Source organism: Cyprinus carpio, chromosome A16, assembly GCF_018340385.1.
Source record: "Cyprinus carpio isolate SPL01 chromosome A16, ASM1834038v1, whole genome shotgun sequence".
NCBI lineage: Eukaryota > Metazoa > Chordata > Actinopteri > Cypriniformes > Cyprinidae > Cyprinus > Cyprinus carpio.
In genome coordinates this window covers 16,753,250-16,772,836 of record NC_056587.1, presented here as the reverse complement: position 1 = coordinate 16,772,836, position 19,587 = coordinate 16,753,250, and the positions used below count along the sequence as shown (strand labels likewise).

General features: G+C 36.4%; 1 protein-coding gene across 2 annotated transcripts; it reads left to right on the top strand.

Moving 5' to 3' along the window:
* The first annotated feature begins 115 nt into the window (after positions 1-115).
* Positions 116-19,452, top strand: LOC122148026 (pleckstrin homology domain-containing family F member 2-like). 2 transcript variants are annotated; one of them, XM_042772978.1, is made up of 2 exons: positions 116-375; positions 16,511-19,452. In XM_042772978.1, the coding sequence occupies exon 2, from the start codon at positions 16,522-16,524 to the stop codon at positions 17,233-17,235; it is 714 nt and encodes a 237-aa protein (XP_042628912.1). In that variant the 5' UTR covers positions 116-375; positions 16,511-16,521; the 3' UTR covers positions 17,236-19,452. The 2 variants fall into 2 exon arrangements, with proteins under 2 accessions (XP_042628912.1, XP_042628913.1); XM_042772979.1 differs by lacking the exon at positions 116-375 and adding an exon at positions 397-696.
* The last annotated feature ends 135 nt before the right edge of the window (positions 19,453-19,587 follow it).

Genomic DNA, 19,587 nt, shown 5'->3' with positions numbered 1-19,587 from the left:
AGATTTAATCTGTGTTTTTTTTTCTAAGAAACATGTACATGCATGCTTCCAGCGAAAGGGAAAAGCGAAAGGCACCACATAAACACCAGACAACGTTAAATACAAGGATCAGTGTTTATCCAGATTAGTCCCTGCCCCTTCTCCCACACCACCCCGACCCGGAGTCACGCTAGTGACGCTTTCATTCCCTGCTCCTACCCTCAGCCATATTGAGAGTGCAGTTTCCGAGTTTGGCTGCACGGGAAGGAGGCAGAAGAACTTCCAAGCGACGCTTTTTGAATTTGGAATTTAAATATTTTCCCCTTTGGAAAACTTACCTGAGATTGTCTCCAGTCTACAGCTTCGCGTCTAGAGCCGTCGATCGGTTGCGTTGAGGTAAGCGCGCGCGTGCCTGTTTCTAAACTTACCGAGCGCTCGCGAACGGTCTGGTTTCCATTCGAGCGTGTCAGAGCAAGTTTGCATTGTAATTGTTGAACAACTACTTGTTTATCGTGGTTCATTTTAGTATTTTTCTACATTAGCGTTAGTGGAATGTGTTTCAGTCAGGTACGTTTGAAAACTGTAGGAAGAAGTCAAGAAACTATTCGTGCGCTATGGGACAATCCAAGCGCCTCGTTAGCTTGTAGCATGCTAACATGAGGAAAAACTTTGACAACGACGAAATGTAAAACCAGCTTGACCACAGCAACTGTTTAGGTATGTTCCTCTAATTCATAGCTCATTTTAGCCAGCCAGTACCAAGTTATTGTACAAACTCCGTGGAAGTAACTAGACTTTTAGTTGAGTTGTCAGTGTCAAAACCCTTGCATTTTGCATTTTTGTGCAACCTTTGCATTTTTAATCTGACAGAACATCAGAAGTTTTACTATTAACTTCGCCTGTGTGACAGCCAGTGCTCGGTGACTCATCGAAACTACATAGTAAGAAAACCACCCAACCCTGTTCCTTGCTAAACAGCATGGTATCAGTAATATAGTGATGGGATAATTAAGGAGTAACCTTAGCAGTTTTTTCTTTCCTCTAACCGCTCGTCAACGAGAACATTTGCAATTGCTTTAAATTTAAGGTCACATAAGTTAACTGGTAACAAGTTGTAGCGGCTTGGAAATACTTGGTCGAAATGCTTTGTTTTTTTCCTATGCCTCATACTATGTATGATTTTCTTATGACCTCACACTGAGCATTTATTTTAGAATTTTTTAAGACGAGATCCTCAGAAATGTTTTATATATTCTATCAACACAGTTTCACTTCTGCATTCATATGGCTGTCACACCTGCATTTTAAAAATGGCAATGGAGTCAGGTGTTTGTGAAGATGGAAGCTGTCATACATTCATGGATGTGTTTAAATGTAAAATACTTTTCTTGTAAATGTGGCTTTGTCAGGAGTTGTCTGACACCTGATATGCAGAAGGAGAACTGATTCTTAAATGTTTATTTCTGCTTTTCAGTTTATTATTCTGCTTTTAGTTTTTATAATAATATATTTTAAATTAATAATAAACTAATATTAATATTGTTTAATGTGAATAATAACTGCTTCATTTGTTAACACTTGTTGTTTTCTGTTGGATATAGTGGTGTTGTTGGATGCTGTTCTTTTAACTCAGTTGGATTTGTTTGTTGGCGATTTGGCATGATCTGGGATTATTTGGTTCCTCGAAGCTCATCCTGGACCTGCTGTCATAGCAACAGGTCCTTAAGCTTAAACCTGTTTGGGAGCAGGCTTATTTCATGTGAACAGGATTAGATTGCATCTTTTTAAGTGGAACTGATATTTAAAAACTGTCCCAGCCACTGCTACTTTATTACAAGAGTACCCTACTAATCCGGGGACAATAATTTAAAATAATAATTATTAAAAAATTAATTTGAAAATAATATTATAATGTTGTGGAGTATAGACACAGCCAGTTTTACGCATTGAAAGATTTATTTGTGATAAAATAATTACTTGATAATTGTATTAGTCTTACACACACACTATACAGTTAATCTGAGTCGTGCATTAATATGAGTGATGACAAATCTGCTTCAAAAGATAAAACTACATGAATTGCTAATTACAACATTGGAATAAAAATGTAAAGCCTGTACAAATACTAGAAATCATGAATATAAATAATTGGGAATCATGTAAAAAAATAAAAAGAAATATTAAAAATCTAACATTTCATTTATGTATTGTAACATTTATGAAGTTTTGTTCACTTGGCGGTTTCTCTATAAAGGTCCAGAAATTTGGCAAGTTCTTCGTCAGGTGTCTTTTTTAATTATATGAACTTTTTATTTATTTTTTTTATTTATGTTGTGTAATTGCTTTGTTGTTTATCGTGGTTTCGAGTATCGATACGTCTGCCCTTTTCGGGGAACACGAGAACGCACATTAATTTTAGACAACTTAATCCAGATATTTTTATCAAATCTGCAAATTCATTTGAAGAACCAAATTAACCAGAGATCAGTTATCACGATTAGAAGATCTGGCGTCTTTCAAAGCATCGCGGATGTATTAAGCGAGGTACGAAGAACATGCTCCTGATATTGAAGGATCAAAAACAAAATAAGTAGAGATGTGTGAATATCAGTAAAAGAAAACTCTTACTGTCTCAGAGCATTTGCTGAACAACATGTGTATGTTTTCAGTATGAAGGAAACAGATGTTTTCATGGTGCATTCCTTCATTTAGTCTTATTTCTTAGCTTTGGTGCTACTTGTCCAACCAGGCTTTTCAGACATGAAAAGTAAGTTAATGGTTCAGAATAGGGCTGCACGATGTGTCGTTTAAGCGTCGATATTGCGATGTACGGATCCACGATAGTCACATCGCAGGATGTGCGATGTAGGCTGTCGTAGTTGATCCGTTATTCATTAACTGTACGGGCCAGCTGCTCCCCGGCCCTTGACGAATGTGATTCGGGGATTAATTGCACAGTTTAACCATCATAGAGTGAAAGTTTATCATTTGCATGTGTTTTTAAGTCCTGTCAGTTTAACAGGGTGCATATAAGAATGAGCAGAGAGAGAGAGAGAGCGAGAGAGCCCCGGCCGCGTGCGCGCTCTTACCTTCACCGTCTTCAAACAACACGAGCACTGTCTTGCTCTCTCTCCCTCGCGCATATTAATCAAAATCAATTGACACGATGGTGTCGAACAAAAAAAACTATCGAGTGATGAAATGTTTTCTGTGTTGTCAAATCTTGTGCGATATCCTAAAAAGCCGAGATAATTACACAACGCGTGCCGTACACGTCTGATTCGCGAACTAATGTTTCCTTTGAACCGATTCAATTTAATGAATGGTTTAAACAACTGACCTGTCCAACACTGAACTCACGAGACGTCTGAATTGGTGTATAAAAAAAAATCTGTAACACTTTACAATAATGTTCTATTTATTAAATTATTTAACTACATTATTTAACATTTACTATTACTAAACTGCACTTCTACAACATTGTTAATTTCAACGTTATACTGCTGTTATAATTATAATTTCAACTATAGGCTTCATTGTTGAAATCAAAAGTTGTACAGTATTTGTTAACATAGTTAATGCACTGTGAAGTAACATTACCAAACAATGAACAGCTGTGTTTTTATACACTAAGATAAACAAAGATTAATAAATATAGTAACAAAAGTATTGCTCATGGTAAGTTCATGTTAGTTAATATGTTAACAATTCAAACCATATCCTAAAAGTTACAAACAAATAATTTACTCTAATTTAAATAATACTGTTTAAATCATTTAAAATGAGAATGTAAGTGTGCTCACACCATTTTTGTTTGTAAGAAAAAATTAGATTAGATTTCATATCGCAATATATATAGCAGAAAAATAAAATATCGCAATGTCATTTTTTTCCCAATATCGTTCAGCCCTAGTATTAATTTATCATGTTTATAAGATTTGCTTGATACTACTACTTTACTTGATGCTCTCACTGAGTACAATTGGTCTCACTTTCCTAATAAAGTCAAAATAGTTAACCTTTCTTCAGAACAATAATACATTTTATGGATAAGTCAAGATTAGCTCTTTAAAGTTTGATTCTGTTAGGCTTTGAAGTTGATTTTGTTTCTGCATTGCAGTCATTACTCTGCCATGGACCTCGGCATTTTTGATTTTGTGCAGTGATTCTTTTCAGCAAAAATCTTAATTGTAAATGCAGTATGTCTTCTAAAGATGTTGAGTCAACCATTTATAATGCTCTAAATGAATCTTACAAGTAATGATATGATTTTGGTACATCCAAGGATCAGCCTGTGCTTATGCAAGTCTGCCTTGTGCTAACTTAGTCATGTCTGTAATGATGGGTACAGACATATGGCCAAGCAGTGTCAGCAAGACAGACAGCAGGGTCAAACTGAAATGTTGTGCAGGGTAATGAAGCAGAAGTGTTTTTTGTTCTCTTATATGCAGTTATTCACCAAAGATTATGTTCTATTAAGAGGTCTTAAGTAACTAAGCGTAGACATTGTCTACCAAACCTGTAACTACCAGTTAGCAGCTATCGCTTGTGCATCACATTTTTTAAAAAACAATTCTGAATTGAAAAAAAGGAATTTTAATTTAATTGAACATTTTGGTTTGGTTTAAAATCAAATGCAAGACAAAACAGATACAAGTGCCATGCAGTTAGCAACACAGAAAAAAATAGCACAATGGGTGCATTTATTGTCTTTATATTGTAATTTGCTGTAGATGATTGAAAGAGTGCATATTTTCTTTTTTTGTTTGTGAATTGCCACGAGCATGGTCTCTTTTTTTTTTTGTAGTTAAAAATCTAACGTTATGCAGTCTTTGTTTTTCTGGTTATTTATTTATATATGAATTTTTGGTTGCACAATTTTTGGGATTTCATATTTTTTATAACGCACATTTATATTGGTTCAGTGACTGATACTTAACAGTAGGCTTTTGCTCCCACCTTTACTTTCAGTATCAGCTTCTATTTATCAGCCAATGAAGAATTTGTCAAAATGGAATTGAATCTTGAGGTGCCAAAAAATTTCCACCCCTTGCCATGCCATCAAAACAACCTTAAATAGACACAAGAAGTGACTGTTGTTTAATCTATAAACAGATCTGATTAGTAGGAAATTGGCTTATGTCTTCAACGTAACCAAGTACCTGGAAATAGTGATTTTTATGCTCTCTTGAAGTGGTTTTTGACACATTTCCGAATAAAGTCATCCATTAGCAATGCGCATCAAAGAAAGTCATGTGACTGCGCTTTGGGACGGGATAACTTGACTAACCAGCAGACTGATCTTGTTGCACAGCATCTCAAATGTTGTTATGGTCATTCTTAAAAGCCCAAGTCAACTGTCTTACACAACTGTGTTTCCAAACAGCAGGCATCCACCTCCGAAAGCAATGACTGCATTTATTGTGTTTTGTCTGCTCGCTCTGATGCACAAGTTATTTTTTTATATATGAAAATTATTATATACAAAGGCTTCTCCTACTTTTCTTAGTGATATTTAGTGCCAGTTTGGTCCCTCAAGCTCAGAATGTGCTCCGGTTGTATTGTAAACAATGACATCCTCTATATTGCTTATCAATTTGAGCCCGATTGAGATGCAGGAAATATTAATGAAGAGGATCGCGCAGAACCTGTGCAAGCACGGCTCTTAATAGTTTGTTTGTTTGTTGTTGCCTCATACTTTTAGATACACTGTTGTTCGTAAATGCTACTGCTTCTGTTAGCTTTTAATATACGGTTTTATTCTGATTAAAGCTTTAATACAGCACAGCAACCGTACGCGCATCCATGTGTAACGCTTTTAATGCTATGTGAAAATAAGTGTATAAATGAAACAGTTTGTTGGAGCTGATCTGACGATCTGAATGAGAGATAGAGAGAGATAGATGCAGAGCAGGGCAACGCGAGGAACAGGATTGAGAACCGCTGCTTTAGAACAGGTTTGAAACTTGTGAATCCATTAGAATTGTTAGAAGACAGAATCGCGATTCATATATGAACAGATTTTTACGTGCACCCCTAGTTTTCTCTTCCTCTACTCTAAAGCAGCACAACACGTCCTCGCCCCCTTTGTTGCGTTTTCCGGTGGGCGGGGTTTATCTGGGTTCGTGACGTAACGGACCTGGGAAGAAGCTTGTTGTAGTCCCTTACCAGCCGTTTTTGTAGGTATTAAACTGCTAGAATTTTAAAAGACGATATCTCCATTTGCATTGAACTTTCAGTGCTGCAACTTTGCAGTTTATGCTCAAACAGCAACATTACACACTAACTAACGTTTAAAAAGTGAAATCACAATCAACCACCACTTCTAATGCATATTTACTCATAGCTGTAAAGCTCAAGTAAATTATGATCTTATATCTGTTACCTGTGGGTTATTTCTGCATGCTGATGTGACAGGATGTATGGTTAGATTTTCTGGTGAATGTTTGTATGTTTGAACAGGCGTAATCTAATTTTGTGGGCTGAAAAGTTTGAGTAACTTAAAGAAGGTTCACTTTGAAGATCTTGTTTATGCCTTGAGTTGATGGAGAAACCAAAAGATCTGAATGTAGTTAAGGTTTAACAGTTAAAAATATCCCATGGTGTAGCTGAGAATAGTTCTGTTGTACTTCCCTAATCTTGATTTACTGGAAGGCCCTGTGTTGCCATCAGTTAACTGCTTTTAATTGGCCCAGAATGGTTTATTGGCTGCATTAAGGTCAGACTTACTGTACAAATCTGCTGATTACAGGTACTTTTGACTGGTTTGTTGAGTTATCCAGATGTGCAGTCATGCAAGTTTACAAGCCATCACCTATTTTCTTTTGCAGTGCTGACTTTAATGCTGATTTCAAAATAAAAGAACTAAAATTTGATGACAAAAATGTAGGCCCAACTTAATAAACTTCAGTATCATTTCAGTCAATATGTCGTACCCTTTTACACGTCACATCAAGGACATAATATGGAAGAGCTTCAGTTAGGGCTGCATGAATAATCAAAATAAAACTGAAATTGCGATATGGCTTAGTGTGATTAGCAAATTGATAAGGCTGCAGTTTGTTGAAATATGTTCTGCTTGTTTAAGAGTGAAGCTTGGCACTGTGTTTTTAAACATGAGCTGCTTATAAAACTCAGACTCCGAGCATCTTGATTCACAATAAATGCTTCTTCTCACAAACTCCATCTCTGCATTTCTGCAAGTGCATTTGAAAACAGTGTCAAAAACATGGGAAGATTCATCTATATTTTTGTGCAGCACTGCAGGGCTAAATGTTATTATTGTAATTTTACAGTTGTAGTGTAAGATGATTTATTTTTCTTTAAATACTCATCCATTTTACAGCAAAATATTACAATAGTAGTATTTCTTATTTTCCTATATTTTTATTTAGTAGTAATAATAGTACTCATAATACAAATAATTTTATAGTAATATTGATATGTAAGCAACAAAATGTTGGGCTGAATTGTGCAACCCTACAAACAAGCACACCAAACCTGAAGTTTTTTAAATCACATTTTAAATTGCTTTTTTTAAATTATCCCCAAAGAGTACAGCACTAACTTCAGTGCTCTTTGGAATGCTGTCGTACAAGTGCAGTGGAATATTACGCCATTTTGTAAGAAGAAAAATTATTTCTTTCTTTCTTTAAGAGGAAAGGCAGTCTTTATCGTCAGCATTCCAGAACGTACTACACGTGTTAAAGTATAGATGTATGAATTAATTCTCCATTCCTCTTCCAAATTTTTTTTTTTTTTTTTTTTTTTTAAGTATGTCTTTCTTGAATGAGAATATCATAACTGGGTAGTATTTACAGCATATAATGTATCTGGTCTTGTGAACTAACAGCTGACAGCAGACATTGTGGGTTGAAGGGATTCTTTGGTTTTCCAAATGCAAAACAAGGTTGTTTTGAAAATAATACTTAAAGGACCATTTTACTGCTTTATATTTCTCAAGGTGTCAGGTTTTGTGCTTCTTGTAGTGTTTTTCTTTTTTATGTGCATTAGACTTGGGAGACATATGGTTTCCAAATAGAGGCCCTGCCATAAATTCCAGATTTATGAAGCACATAATATGCAGTTTTGTTGAAACTTGGTCCACCAGGTGTGATGCAATAAAGCATTACATAATTTAAATCAAGTGGTTTCTGTTTGCTGTGCTTGATTGCTCCACTCACAGTGAAATGTCACTGGTTGCAATTTCTGCTTTACATATTTTTAAATGTAAACATCAAAAATGTTGTAATTGGCATTTTGCATCATGCAGCATTTTCTCTTTCATTGTGGACAGTCTGGAAAGATCAGAGGTGAACTGTGGTTGTATAAACACTTTCCTCATGTAACTTTAGTATGGCCGATATCTATATTTATTATGCAAGGCTAGGTATTAGACTGTTTTGCAGGATCATTTCATCGCTGTTAGTATGCTCCAGAAGTGCTTGGATAAACATGGAAACTAAGCTTGTCATTAATTAATCGGTGTAGTCTGAGCCTTCACTTGTCTTCTCATCTCTAAGCTGTTAGTCTTTTATCTTCTTTCACGGCCTCTCCCATCTCTTTCCCGCCTTTTGTCACCTTCCTGATACATTTTGAGGAGGCTTGGGACTGAGGTCATACCAAGCTCCATCACTCTTATAATACTTTGAGCTCTTATGTGTCATTTAATCCACATCGCTCTGTTGTCACTTGCCACAAGCTGAGAGTACTGCCTTATGCCACTGGCTGGGTATCGTTCAAAATTGTTTGATATTGATACCGATACCTTGACTTCGATTCTTGTTGCTGAATGATACATTTGTCGATGCCAATTTTATGAAATTCGCTTTAACAAGATTACATTACCTCAAACTTTTTTTTTTTTTTTTTCAGCTTGTTGATGTTTTTTCAGACTTAAAGACTCTTGAGCCACTGCACACAATAAATCAAAGCAAATAGTTTTAATAAAGTTTAAATAGCTTTCACATCTTTTAGGCTACGTTTACACTAGTGCGTTTTCGTTTTGAATCGCAGACAGACGGAATCATCACTTCTGTTCGTTTTCCACTGATTTACTTATGAGCATTAGCTACTTCCAGCGCGGTTTGCCTGTGTTTTCTCTTCCGCTATTCCCCGCTATTCCCCGACTCAGAGGAAGCTCATTTGCTGCTCATCTGTCAATCATATTACGTGTTCATAACCCATCCTGTTTCTTCCGATCACTAACGTTTTTTTCACTTCTGCATTCAGTTCTGTACATAACAAACTGAGAAAAACATTTCCACGGATGAAACATGAAGCTAATAAACACACGATTACGACAAAATATGATTTGTATGTGATTTTCATGAGATTCTGCCTATTTTCATAACACTACGGGGTGTTTACATGAGAAATGCTAAGCAGGTCAAAGATTACTTGAAATAAAATGCTACAAATAGCATATTTCAGCAACATTATATGTCCAAAACGCACATTAAATCGCAATTTGAAGTTATTACAAACATTCGATGGTGGTTTAAAGTGAGTTTTGAGTAAAAGCGTAAAATATGTGTCCGATGTAGCATGATGCTAAAGTTTGCATGAACTAGGGCTGGGACCATAAAATCGATGCATCGCGATTCGTGGATGAATTCGGAGATTTTCGAAATGCATCGTGTTTCTCTCTTGAATCGATTCTGAGCTTCGTTTTTAACAGCAGGTGGCACTCTAGGCTAGGTTTTAACCGCACACTAAAAAGCTCATAAAGAAGAGTGCTGAACATCCTTGTAATTTGCTTCAACCTTTTCGAACTTTATGAATGATTATTTTAAATTCAAGTGGTGCGTGTGAATCAGTCTCAGAATCGATTCAAGGGAGAATCGCAATGCCTTCGGAAAATCGCAGAATATTTCTTGATTTGCGCTGCATCAGCAGATGGACTATCAGGTTGCTTGGCTTCTGGAGGGCCAGGTGCTGGCTGTTAGACCTGCAATGTGTTAGTGTTTTGCAGAGAAAGAGAGGTCTGGTCCGCACCTGCTGCTCCTCTCCTACCTGCAGCTGTCTCTGATCTTCCAAGTGTCCGAAAGCGCTTTTCCGTGTAGCAGCTGATGTACTGCAAAGCAACTGTGAAATGAGGGGGAAAACATGACACCCATGTTTGTTACAATGATTATAACTGTTTACTGTTTATTTTTAAATACAAGACATGACCCAAGGAAACTCAAAAAAAAAAATAAATAAATAAATAAGGACACATTAAACTGATCAAAAGAGACATTTAGAATATCAATATTTCTATTTCAAGTAAAAGCTGTTCTTTTGAAATTGTCATCAACTATTCATCAAAGAATCCTGAAGATTAAAAATAATAAATCTAAGAAAAAATGCATAATTTTTTCCACAGAAATATCAAGTAGCAAAACTATAATATTAATTATAATATGAATATATAATATGTATTCTTGAGCACCATATCAACATATTAGAATGATTTCTGAAGGATCATGTAAAACTGAAGACTGGAGTAATGGCTACTTCAGGATTTCTATCACAGGAAAAAATTACATTTTAAAATATATTAAAATAGAAAAAAGTTATTATAAATTGTAGTAATATGTCACAGTATCACTGTTTGTTACTGTATTTTGATGAAATAAATGCAGCCATAGTGAGCATAAGATACTTTTAAAAATCTTACATTAATTTTTTTTTACCAAACCGAAACATACACACGTAATGTATTATATAACTACAGTACATATGTACATGTGCATGTAATGGAGATCCGAGCCCTGTTCCGTTCTTTTCCATTTCCACAAGGGTGTTGCACAAAGGAACAGACATGTAAATCCATAACTTATAGTGTAAAAGTTTGCTTTTTCTTTGTCAAGTTATATTATAAAAGAAATCAAACTCATGTAAATATTGCAAGTATTTGATTGCTCATCCCTTAATGAACATTCTCTTTGGTTCCTGCCCGTTGAATGATGAAAGAACTTTTGGAGGGTTTGAGAACTCGGTGAAATATGCTATGGCTAATGCTTTAGTGAGTCATACCGGAGAGAGTGTAATTATGGAGACAGGCACCCATCCATCAGCCTTTGTTATAAAGGCTGGCAGAATTAGAATGACATCTCTCTATATGGCTTGTGTTCAGTGAAGGTCTTCCAGGCTTCTTTTCCAGATCACATTCACTTAGTCATTGCCAGCAGGTCATCTAATCAAATTCGGTCAGCGACTCATACGCTTCAGCAAAGGAAATTAGCATTTGAGCAATCTAGTGAAGCAGACAAGAAATATGGCTCTTTATCTTTTGTGCTTTGAGGGGCTACAGTGATTAATATGTACTTCCAAGCATGTTTGTATTTATTGATCTCTGCAAATATTTTTCACAATTTTCTAGCAATACATTCAAAATAAGTTTTAATAATATTAATAACACAGCTTCTGCAATCTCACTGACATGTCTTTACAACCTTTGGTTTTTTTTCTTTTAACTTGACGTTACGTCGAGTATTAGATATGAAGAAAATCATGCATGCTTAGAGTCTCAAACATCTGGGATATCACTCATCCAAGGATTTCACATTGGAACGTGTCATTTTTGTGAGTGGTATGCATATCTGTTGCTGTTTCTGATGCTGATTTCAGGTAAAATGAGGTTTTACAAGCCGATTCCCATTACTGATTTGACATTATTTCTTTGCACTGAGATGGAGAATTTACCTCTCATTTACAGGTGAGAGGGTTTTGCTCGCAAATGCCTAAAAGAAATGAGCCTGAGTTGCTTAATGTGTCATTGCTAAGAGTTGCTAAGTGCTTATCACTGACCTTTCTGTCACTCAGCAACACAAGAGCAAACCTTTTACAAGGCAGCTATTTATGTGCTTCTCAGTTTTAAACCAGAGGCTGTATTAGGAAAACCTCTGGAACACAACATGACACATTTTGTCCTAGAAATGCATTTCATTTCTCTGGAACACAAAAGAAGATATTTTTTGTCCATACCATAAAAGTCAGTGGGGTCCAATGTTGTTTGAAGTACAAATATCTTTTGTGTTTCTTTGCACAAGAAATTAAGTCATAAAGGTTTGTTACAACATGAGGATGAGTCAATGATGTCTTTACAAACGTTGAAACTGGCTATTCTTAAAAGAGAAATAGAAAAGCTTTTAGTATTAGGTGTTTTCTGCAAGGTTCAATTTTACTGTGATAGGTACATTTTTTGTTTGGCAGAGGGGTGGTTGGGCTGGGGAGCGATATAGGCAAAAAAATTACCACAAATTTTTTTTGCATCAGTCGATATAGATAATTATCACAATAAATTTAAAATCTTTATTTCTTTTAAAGTTTAAAGGCAGAGTTTTGCGTCATAATTGAAAGTTATAGAAACCAGACTTCTTTACTAAGAATTCTTTACACTTGTCCAGTCATTTTTCCTTAACAAAATAAAAATCTTAATAGAACATTAAATTTCTTAGTTCCTGCTTGTCTGATGAGTTCTTTTTGTTTCAAATCATGAAACAGGTTTGTGTTGCTTTGATGCGTATCTTCAGCAGAATCAGCACAGTTTGCAGTGCAGGCTGCAATATTAATAATATTACATTTTTTGCTTTCTTAGAAATGCACATTTGACAGTAGCTTGAGTTGGGATGCAGATGTAAATTTATGTACACTATCAAAACAGTAACATCTGTAAAAAAATATATATATATGGTGAAATTGATTTATTATGATCAAGGCTGGTAAAATAAATCGATGCATCACGAAACGAGAAATGATTCAGCATCGTTTCTGAGATTTTCCGAATGCATCGCGATTCTTTCTTGAGTCGATTCTGAGCTTAGTTTTGAACAGCAGATGCTTTAGAAACAGCTGTACTCTGCTTGCTTCTAAATCCTTACACACACCTGAACCCAAAATAATTATTCATAAAATTCGAAAAGGTGAGGCGTATTATGATTGTTTTTAAATTGTTATGTGTTTTTGTTTATATAGTGTTTTTTAATGAATTCTGATCCACGCATCGATTTATTGTCCCAGCCCGATAAATTTTATTAAAATTAACCATTGGTCTTCCATAATAGCAAACATTATTATCATGATAACCACCGTTAAAACCACACATATATAGCACCTCAATAGCATGGTAAAAATGTAACTATATGGTTTCTAGGTATTTGTATGAAAATCAGTAGTCTAAATTTATTAAAAAGTTAGTGTTGATATGGTTTAGCTTAATCACAAATATGGGCCTACTGTAATTACATTCCATTACTTCTTTAAAACATTTAATACATGTCTACATTAATATAATAAATTTGATATAAATATCCCACATTTCTGCCACAATACCATGGTGCAGTTAGTGTTACTACAGTAAATCCATGGTACATGGGTGTTTGGTGGTCACATGACTGAGACTGATCAGCGAGTAGACACATCTGCTTTAGTGAGCTCGCGCTGCTCTGCTGTTTGAACTTTGAGGCAAGGGGATAAATGGTCTGTGTGGCACAGTTCTGCTTTTGGTGCATAAACATTACATTGAACATTTATCTAACTCTTTTTAGCATTTTATTGAGGAAGATTATATTGTGATAATTATCATTAACATTTTATCGTCCAGCCCTACTTTGTGGGTAAAAATGCCCTCTTTCATGTAGTATTGCCATGACATTATGGCTGATTCAGTCTAGACTTTGTATTTGTCTGTAGCATAGTTGTACGGTATTTACTGATGAGATTAATGTGGTTATAATGCTGCAGAAACATGTAAAGCACAATGCTTCTTATACTCAAAGCACCACTGGTTTTCACTGTAGAACTTGAAACACTAGGAACTGGAATATGTTTAGCTATTCTAAACATGTAGTATTGCCCACAGCATGTGTGGAATACCCTTGCATCAGTTTTCATTTTAATGAGGAGGAAGTGAGTCAGAAAAGTGCTGCTGTGTAGGAGGTGGTGGTGTCCTTTCACTGAGTTTCAGACACACAGAGCTTCTCTACTGGCCATAATGTTACTTCAAAATGATTGCTGAGCTCCTCTTAACGTCTGTGTTAAAGATTGCATGATAATTATTCACATATTTGTCTTTTCTTTTCTTGCAAAAGTTTCATATTTTATCCTGTTTAAAGCACAGTCACTGCAGCCATAGACACTTGGACAAAATGTCTTGTGGCTGTTGCATCATATCTTGTTCAGTTTTTTGGGCATCCCAATGCAAGCGACATGTTTTTTAAGATGCTTGTGCTAAAAATACTCTTAACCTTTGGAAGTGTCTTGAGACCCATGCATTCTTTTCAAGTGACACTTCTTTTTGGCACTTGGTGAGATGTTATCTGATATGGTGTTACTGTAGCAATTTAAATGTACATATTTGCTGACATTAAAGGAATAGTTCACCCAAAAAATTATAATTATGTCATCATTTACTAATTTCATGTTCCATATGACTTCCTTTATATTGTAAATCACAAAGTACTTCTGTGGTATTTTGTAGAATTTTTCATTCATTGTTAACTTTACAATTAATGTCAATGGGGCCCAATACCCCAGTAAGTGTGTATGGACACGAAAACACTTTTGTGTAGCATCTTTTGAAGAAAGAAGTCATACAGGTTTGGAACATGACACGCCTTTCATTTAGTGAACCAATCCTTAGTTTGTCACTAGTAGCAGTTCTAGTTGGGGAAGATTAGTTGTGTGGTGATGTTTCCTGCTCCGGGGGTGGTGCGATTGGACGAGATTGCATTAGATAAATATGTGGTTTATGTGTGAAGTTTGAAGTTTTACACGGGCAAGCTTGCTTTTTCAACATCGAGGTCAACCTGTAGGATGTATTAAATGTCACGGCTTTCCTCTCTTGGTGAAGGGGCTCGTTTTGCGTGCTCTGTCATCAGATGACAATATGATAGTCATGACGGGGGCAGAACTGGGGTTTACCTTATCCATGGCATCATGGAAATACGCCCAGTATTGTTTTCTGGTCTCTTAATCCCCTTGCGTTTAACTCATCTTTTACTGATTTATGAGTTCACCAAGCTTCACAGTGATACCCTTCTTACCCTCAGCGTCTACAAACCTCAGATTTCTCTATTATTCAAACACTCTGTATCTTGGAAACCCAGCTGGTGCGACACCGAGACGGGGTTTGATCATTTCTAATTCACAAAGAGGAAATGAGTGGATACCAATGTGTGTAGCTTTTGCATGACTCTAAACCAGAGTGTGTGTTCGTCACAATCTGCACTGCAGCCTGAAGCAGCCTGGTAAGCTCTGGATTATGTTATTTGTTTACGTCGAAAGGCAAGTGAATAACAATAGTTAGTTACACAACAGTATTACACACTAGCTAGATTTTAGCACCTGTTTATTAAATAAATCAGTAGCATTATGAGATGTATATGTCATCTGCTGCCACATGTTGTTTCTTTTTAACTAGTGCAGTTCATTTCTTAGACCTGCACAGATGTGACTGAAGAGGCAGACAGACAGGATGTAATGTGAGAATGATCAGATCCTGTTGTCCTACCTTGAAAAGCTCATGTAGCTCTGTTTCTCTCTGACGCTGTGAAAAGATACCTTGTTATAATGTGGTGATCAAAGATGCAGGGTTGGGTTAGACTGATTGGAGGTTTACTATTAGAGCTGCAATTCATTTTGATGACCTGTCGCTTTTCTGTGATAAACTGGAAAAAATATTCATTATTTTATTGTGAAAGCATGTCAGTATACTCTTAACTCATACTCTCTGCCAAACAATCTGCAGATTAAAAGATATTACAAAAATAAAATTTAAAAAACGAGAAAAAAAACTAATATGTTGTCCTGTATGTTTGTTAAAATGTAATGTACTCCCATCTTCAGTGTCACATGATCCTTTAGAAATAATTCTAATATGCTAATTTCTTCTTCTTATTATTATTATCAGTTTTGAAAACAGTTGTGCTGCGTAATACTTTTGTTGAAACCATGATGCATTTTTCAGGATTCTTTGAATCATTTATTTAAAATATAAATATATTGTAACATTTTGAATGCCTTTCACTTTTGATCAATTTAATGTATCCTTGCTGGAAAAAAGTGTTATTTCTTCAAATAAAGACACTAAAAGACTAAAGACACATTGCTTTGTTTTTTGAATAATTGTTCATGTTTACAGTCAGTAATATAGAATGAAATATGAAATATTCTTCTAATGAAATACCTAGTCTTTCAAAGCACTTGGCAACCTGACTTCAAAAATTTGTTGATGATTTTCTTGGAGGCATTTAATAAAGAAAATTAAAATTGAAACATAGAAGCATTTTTCACCAGTGGTGTATGACCTCCAGACTTTTCTGTGTGTATAAAACAAAAGCATTAAGTAGCCGTTGATTCGAAATTGACCAGATTAAGGGAACTATTTAAAGGCCACAAAGAATTGGTTAAGATTTGAAAAACCACCAGTGTTCCTTCCTTAAGTCTGTATGGTTTTATCTCTTTATGTCTACTGATATTGTCTGAGCTATTATATTCAGTTTCTGTTCCTGCTCCAATCACAACCTCTTATTTCTGTCTTTCCCAGGCATCTGAAAGATGGTGGACCGCTTGGCCAATAGTGAGGCCAACTCTAAGCGCATCGGGGTGGTGGAAGCATGCTTTGGCACAGCAGGTCAACCTCTGGCCATCCCAGGTCGAGTGCTCATAGGAGAGGGTGTTCTCACAAAGCTGTGCCGCAAAAGGCCCAAAGCCCGACAGTTCTTCCTCTTTAACGACATCCTGGTGTACGGCAACATCGTCATCCAGAAGAAGAAGTACAATAAGCAGCACATCATCCCTCTGGAGAGCGTCACCATAGACACGGTAGAGGACGAGGGCGACCTGCGCAATGGCTGGCTCATTAAAACGCCCACCAAATCCTTCGCCGTTTATGCCGCCACAGCAACGGAGAAGTCTGAGTGGATGAGCCACATCAGCAAGTGCGTCTCGGACCTACTAGAAAAAAGCGGGAAATCTCCCACCGGTGAGCACGCGGCTGTCTGGGTGCCTGACTCTGAGGCGACCGTGTGCATGCGCTGCCAAAAGGTGAAATTCACCCCCGTCAACCGGCGCCACCATTGCCGGAAATGCGGCTTTGTTGTGTGTGGCCCCTGTTCGGAGAAGAAGTTCCTGCTTCCCAGTCAGTCGTCCAAACCTGTGCGCGTGTGCGAGTTCTGTTACAAGCAGCTCTCCTCGGACTCCTACAGCCATTCGGAGATTTCCGGCAACAACATCTCGGACGACGACGATGATGATGACAGCAGTGACTGAGGGTCACTTTCAGGAATATTGACAATCTTCAGATCATATCCCATTATTTTAGTCTAATATTCATTCAGGGTTTGCAAAGGTTCCTGTGGCAATAACACTTTCCAAGAACAATTAGATGCCCCTGTGCATATGAACAAAAGGTTTGATGGGAATTGTTCCTGCGTATTAATGAACACTACTTTCACATTAAAGTCACTCTCATAGTCCACTTTAACCGCTTTCATGTAGATGTTTTTCTTGGCAATGGTGCTCCTTCATCTTCTTTTTAACTTTTTTTCCCCTTTCTTCTTTGCTACTGTATTTTTACTGAGTGATGCTGCTATCCGCAGGAGGAAGAGAATGTTGGGTATAATGTGATTGCAGGATGTTCCTAGGCATACACTCCCTCAGGTGAAACCGTGTAGTTTTAAACGAGTAGCTGCATTTAATGCTTTGAACAACTAACTAGTAACAAACCCTGAAACCTTGCATTCCGGATGAAGATCTTCTGTATCTCGCTTTGCTCAGTGCTAGTAATTGCATACGACAAATCAAATAGATGCTACTAAGCTTGTAAATGCATGTAAGTAATGCTGTGGTGCAGGAAGTCTGTTGCAAAGTTCATCTGACTAGGTCATCACTGCCTTAGTGCCTTCTTGTTTATCCTCAGGATCGAGAAATGAGAAACTATTTATGACTTTCTTTGCTTTGAGACACCGGCCTTTATCTGATGGCACATCGCATGATTTATTCTGTTTTTTTTTTTTTTTTTTTTTTTTTTGAGGTTATGGTCAAAATTAGTTCATTTGAGTACAGTTCAAATCATTATAATATCTCTGTCCAAATAGCTTTTGGAAACTCCCATGATTCCAGCTGAAGTATTTTGTCACATCCTGCATCTGTAGTCCACATGCCCTAAACTATGATGGTATCTCTCCACCCCTGATTGCAACTCTATACAAATTAGCATGCGGCCCAAAGGAATCACTAAGGCTACATGTCACTAAGGCGAAGGATGCGCTATCCATTTCGCCCGCCCTCTCTCATTGGGTTTTTTGTGTTAGAGAAGTCACATGTTGGGTCTGGACAGTCAATTCTACATGTTTTGAACGGGAATCGAAAGCATTATGAGGAAGTGACAGTCAAACGGCCGCTTTTTGTTTGGTTTTTTTTATGGCTGTTCAACACAAGAAAAACTGCACTAACAACTTTCCAAAGTGGTGTGTTGTTTTAATAAATGACACTGTTGGACACTTTAGAGAGATACTGTAGTATATTTCATCAACGATCTGCCAATTTTACAGTGGTTTTTACTTCTACACAAGTCAAGCTGGTGGGAGAATCAGCTATACTGCTTGAGAACTCATCTCAGTACTGAATACTTGATCACCTGTTAAGATGGCATATTTTGTTTGTGTCAGAATAATAAAACTGACATTAAAAAGGGATATTTAATTAACCTAACTCCGCTCAGACCGTCTAGTTCATATGCAGTTACAGATACACTGAAGTAAAAAGTATATGTATATATTTTTTTGCTTTTACACTTATGTGAGATTTAGAAATAGGTTTACAGTGATTGACTCAAGGTAATTATCTAATCTTGCTTTCGGAATGTAACTAATTAATTGTATATGGCATCATGTTTGAGTTAATTAATTAATCATTCCAAATTTAACCTGAGATGATTTGTTGTAATTTTACTTACAAATTATATTGTAAGTTGTAATATTCTGAGATGATTTTGATTTTGCATGTTGTAAACTTTTGTATATATATTTTACTCTTACTTGGGCTTGCTGCTTTTAGTTTTTTTTCATAGCGTTTCCGTGTGGTTAATGTGTGCATTTCCTGAACACCTCTGGATCAGCTACCAGCACTTTACTGTCTCTGCAAACCACAAGAGAGGGGTGGGGCCTGATTGGGCAGAGGCTTGGGTAGTATGTGGGCGGGGACTACATGTCTTTACAAATCTGGCTTTCAAATGCAAGAGAATAGATCTGAGTAGAGGATGATCAGGATTGACATTTACATTCCATTTGTTTCCTTTTGTGATTTCTTGAACATGTAATTTATGATTCCCTTGTTCTCGGATGGATTTTGGGGATTTTCTGTTTCTTGTACATTTTTGCCATTTTTACGTCTCATTTAAAACTCTGAAAGGGCTGAAAACTGAATGTAATCCATCATGTTATCTTTGTTAGATACTAATTTTGAGAAATATATGCATTGCTTAAACTCTTGTGTCATGTCTTCTGTAATACTTGCCAAATACAAGTACCAACGGCTCAGCATACGCAACAGAGAGTATTAATGTCACCTAGAAGTAAGTCTTCCTGGGAAAGGAACCAAACTGAACGCCTGTCACTGTGA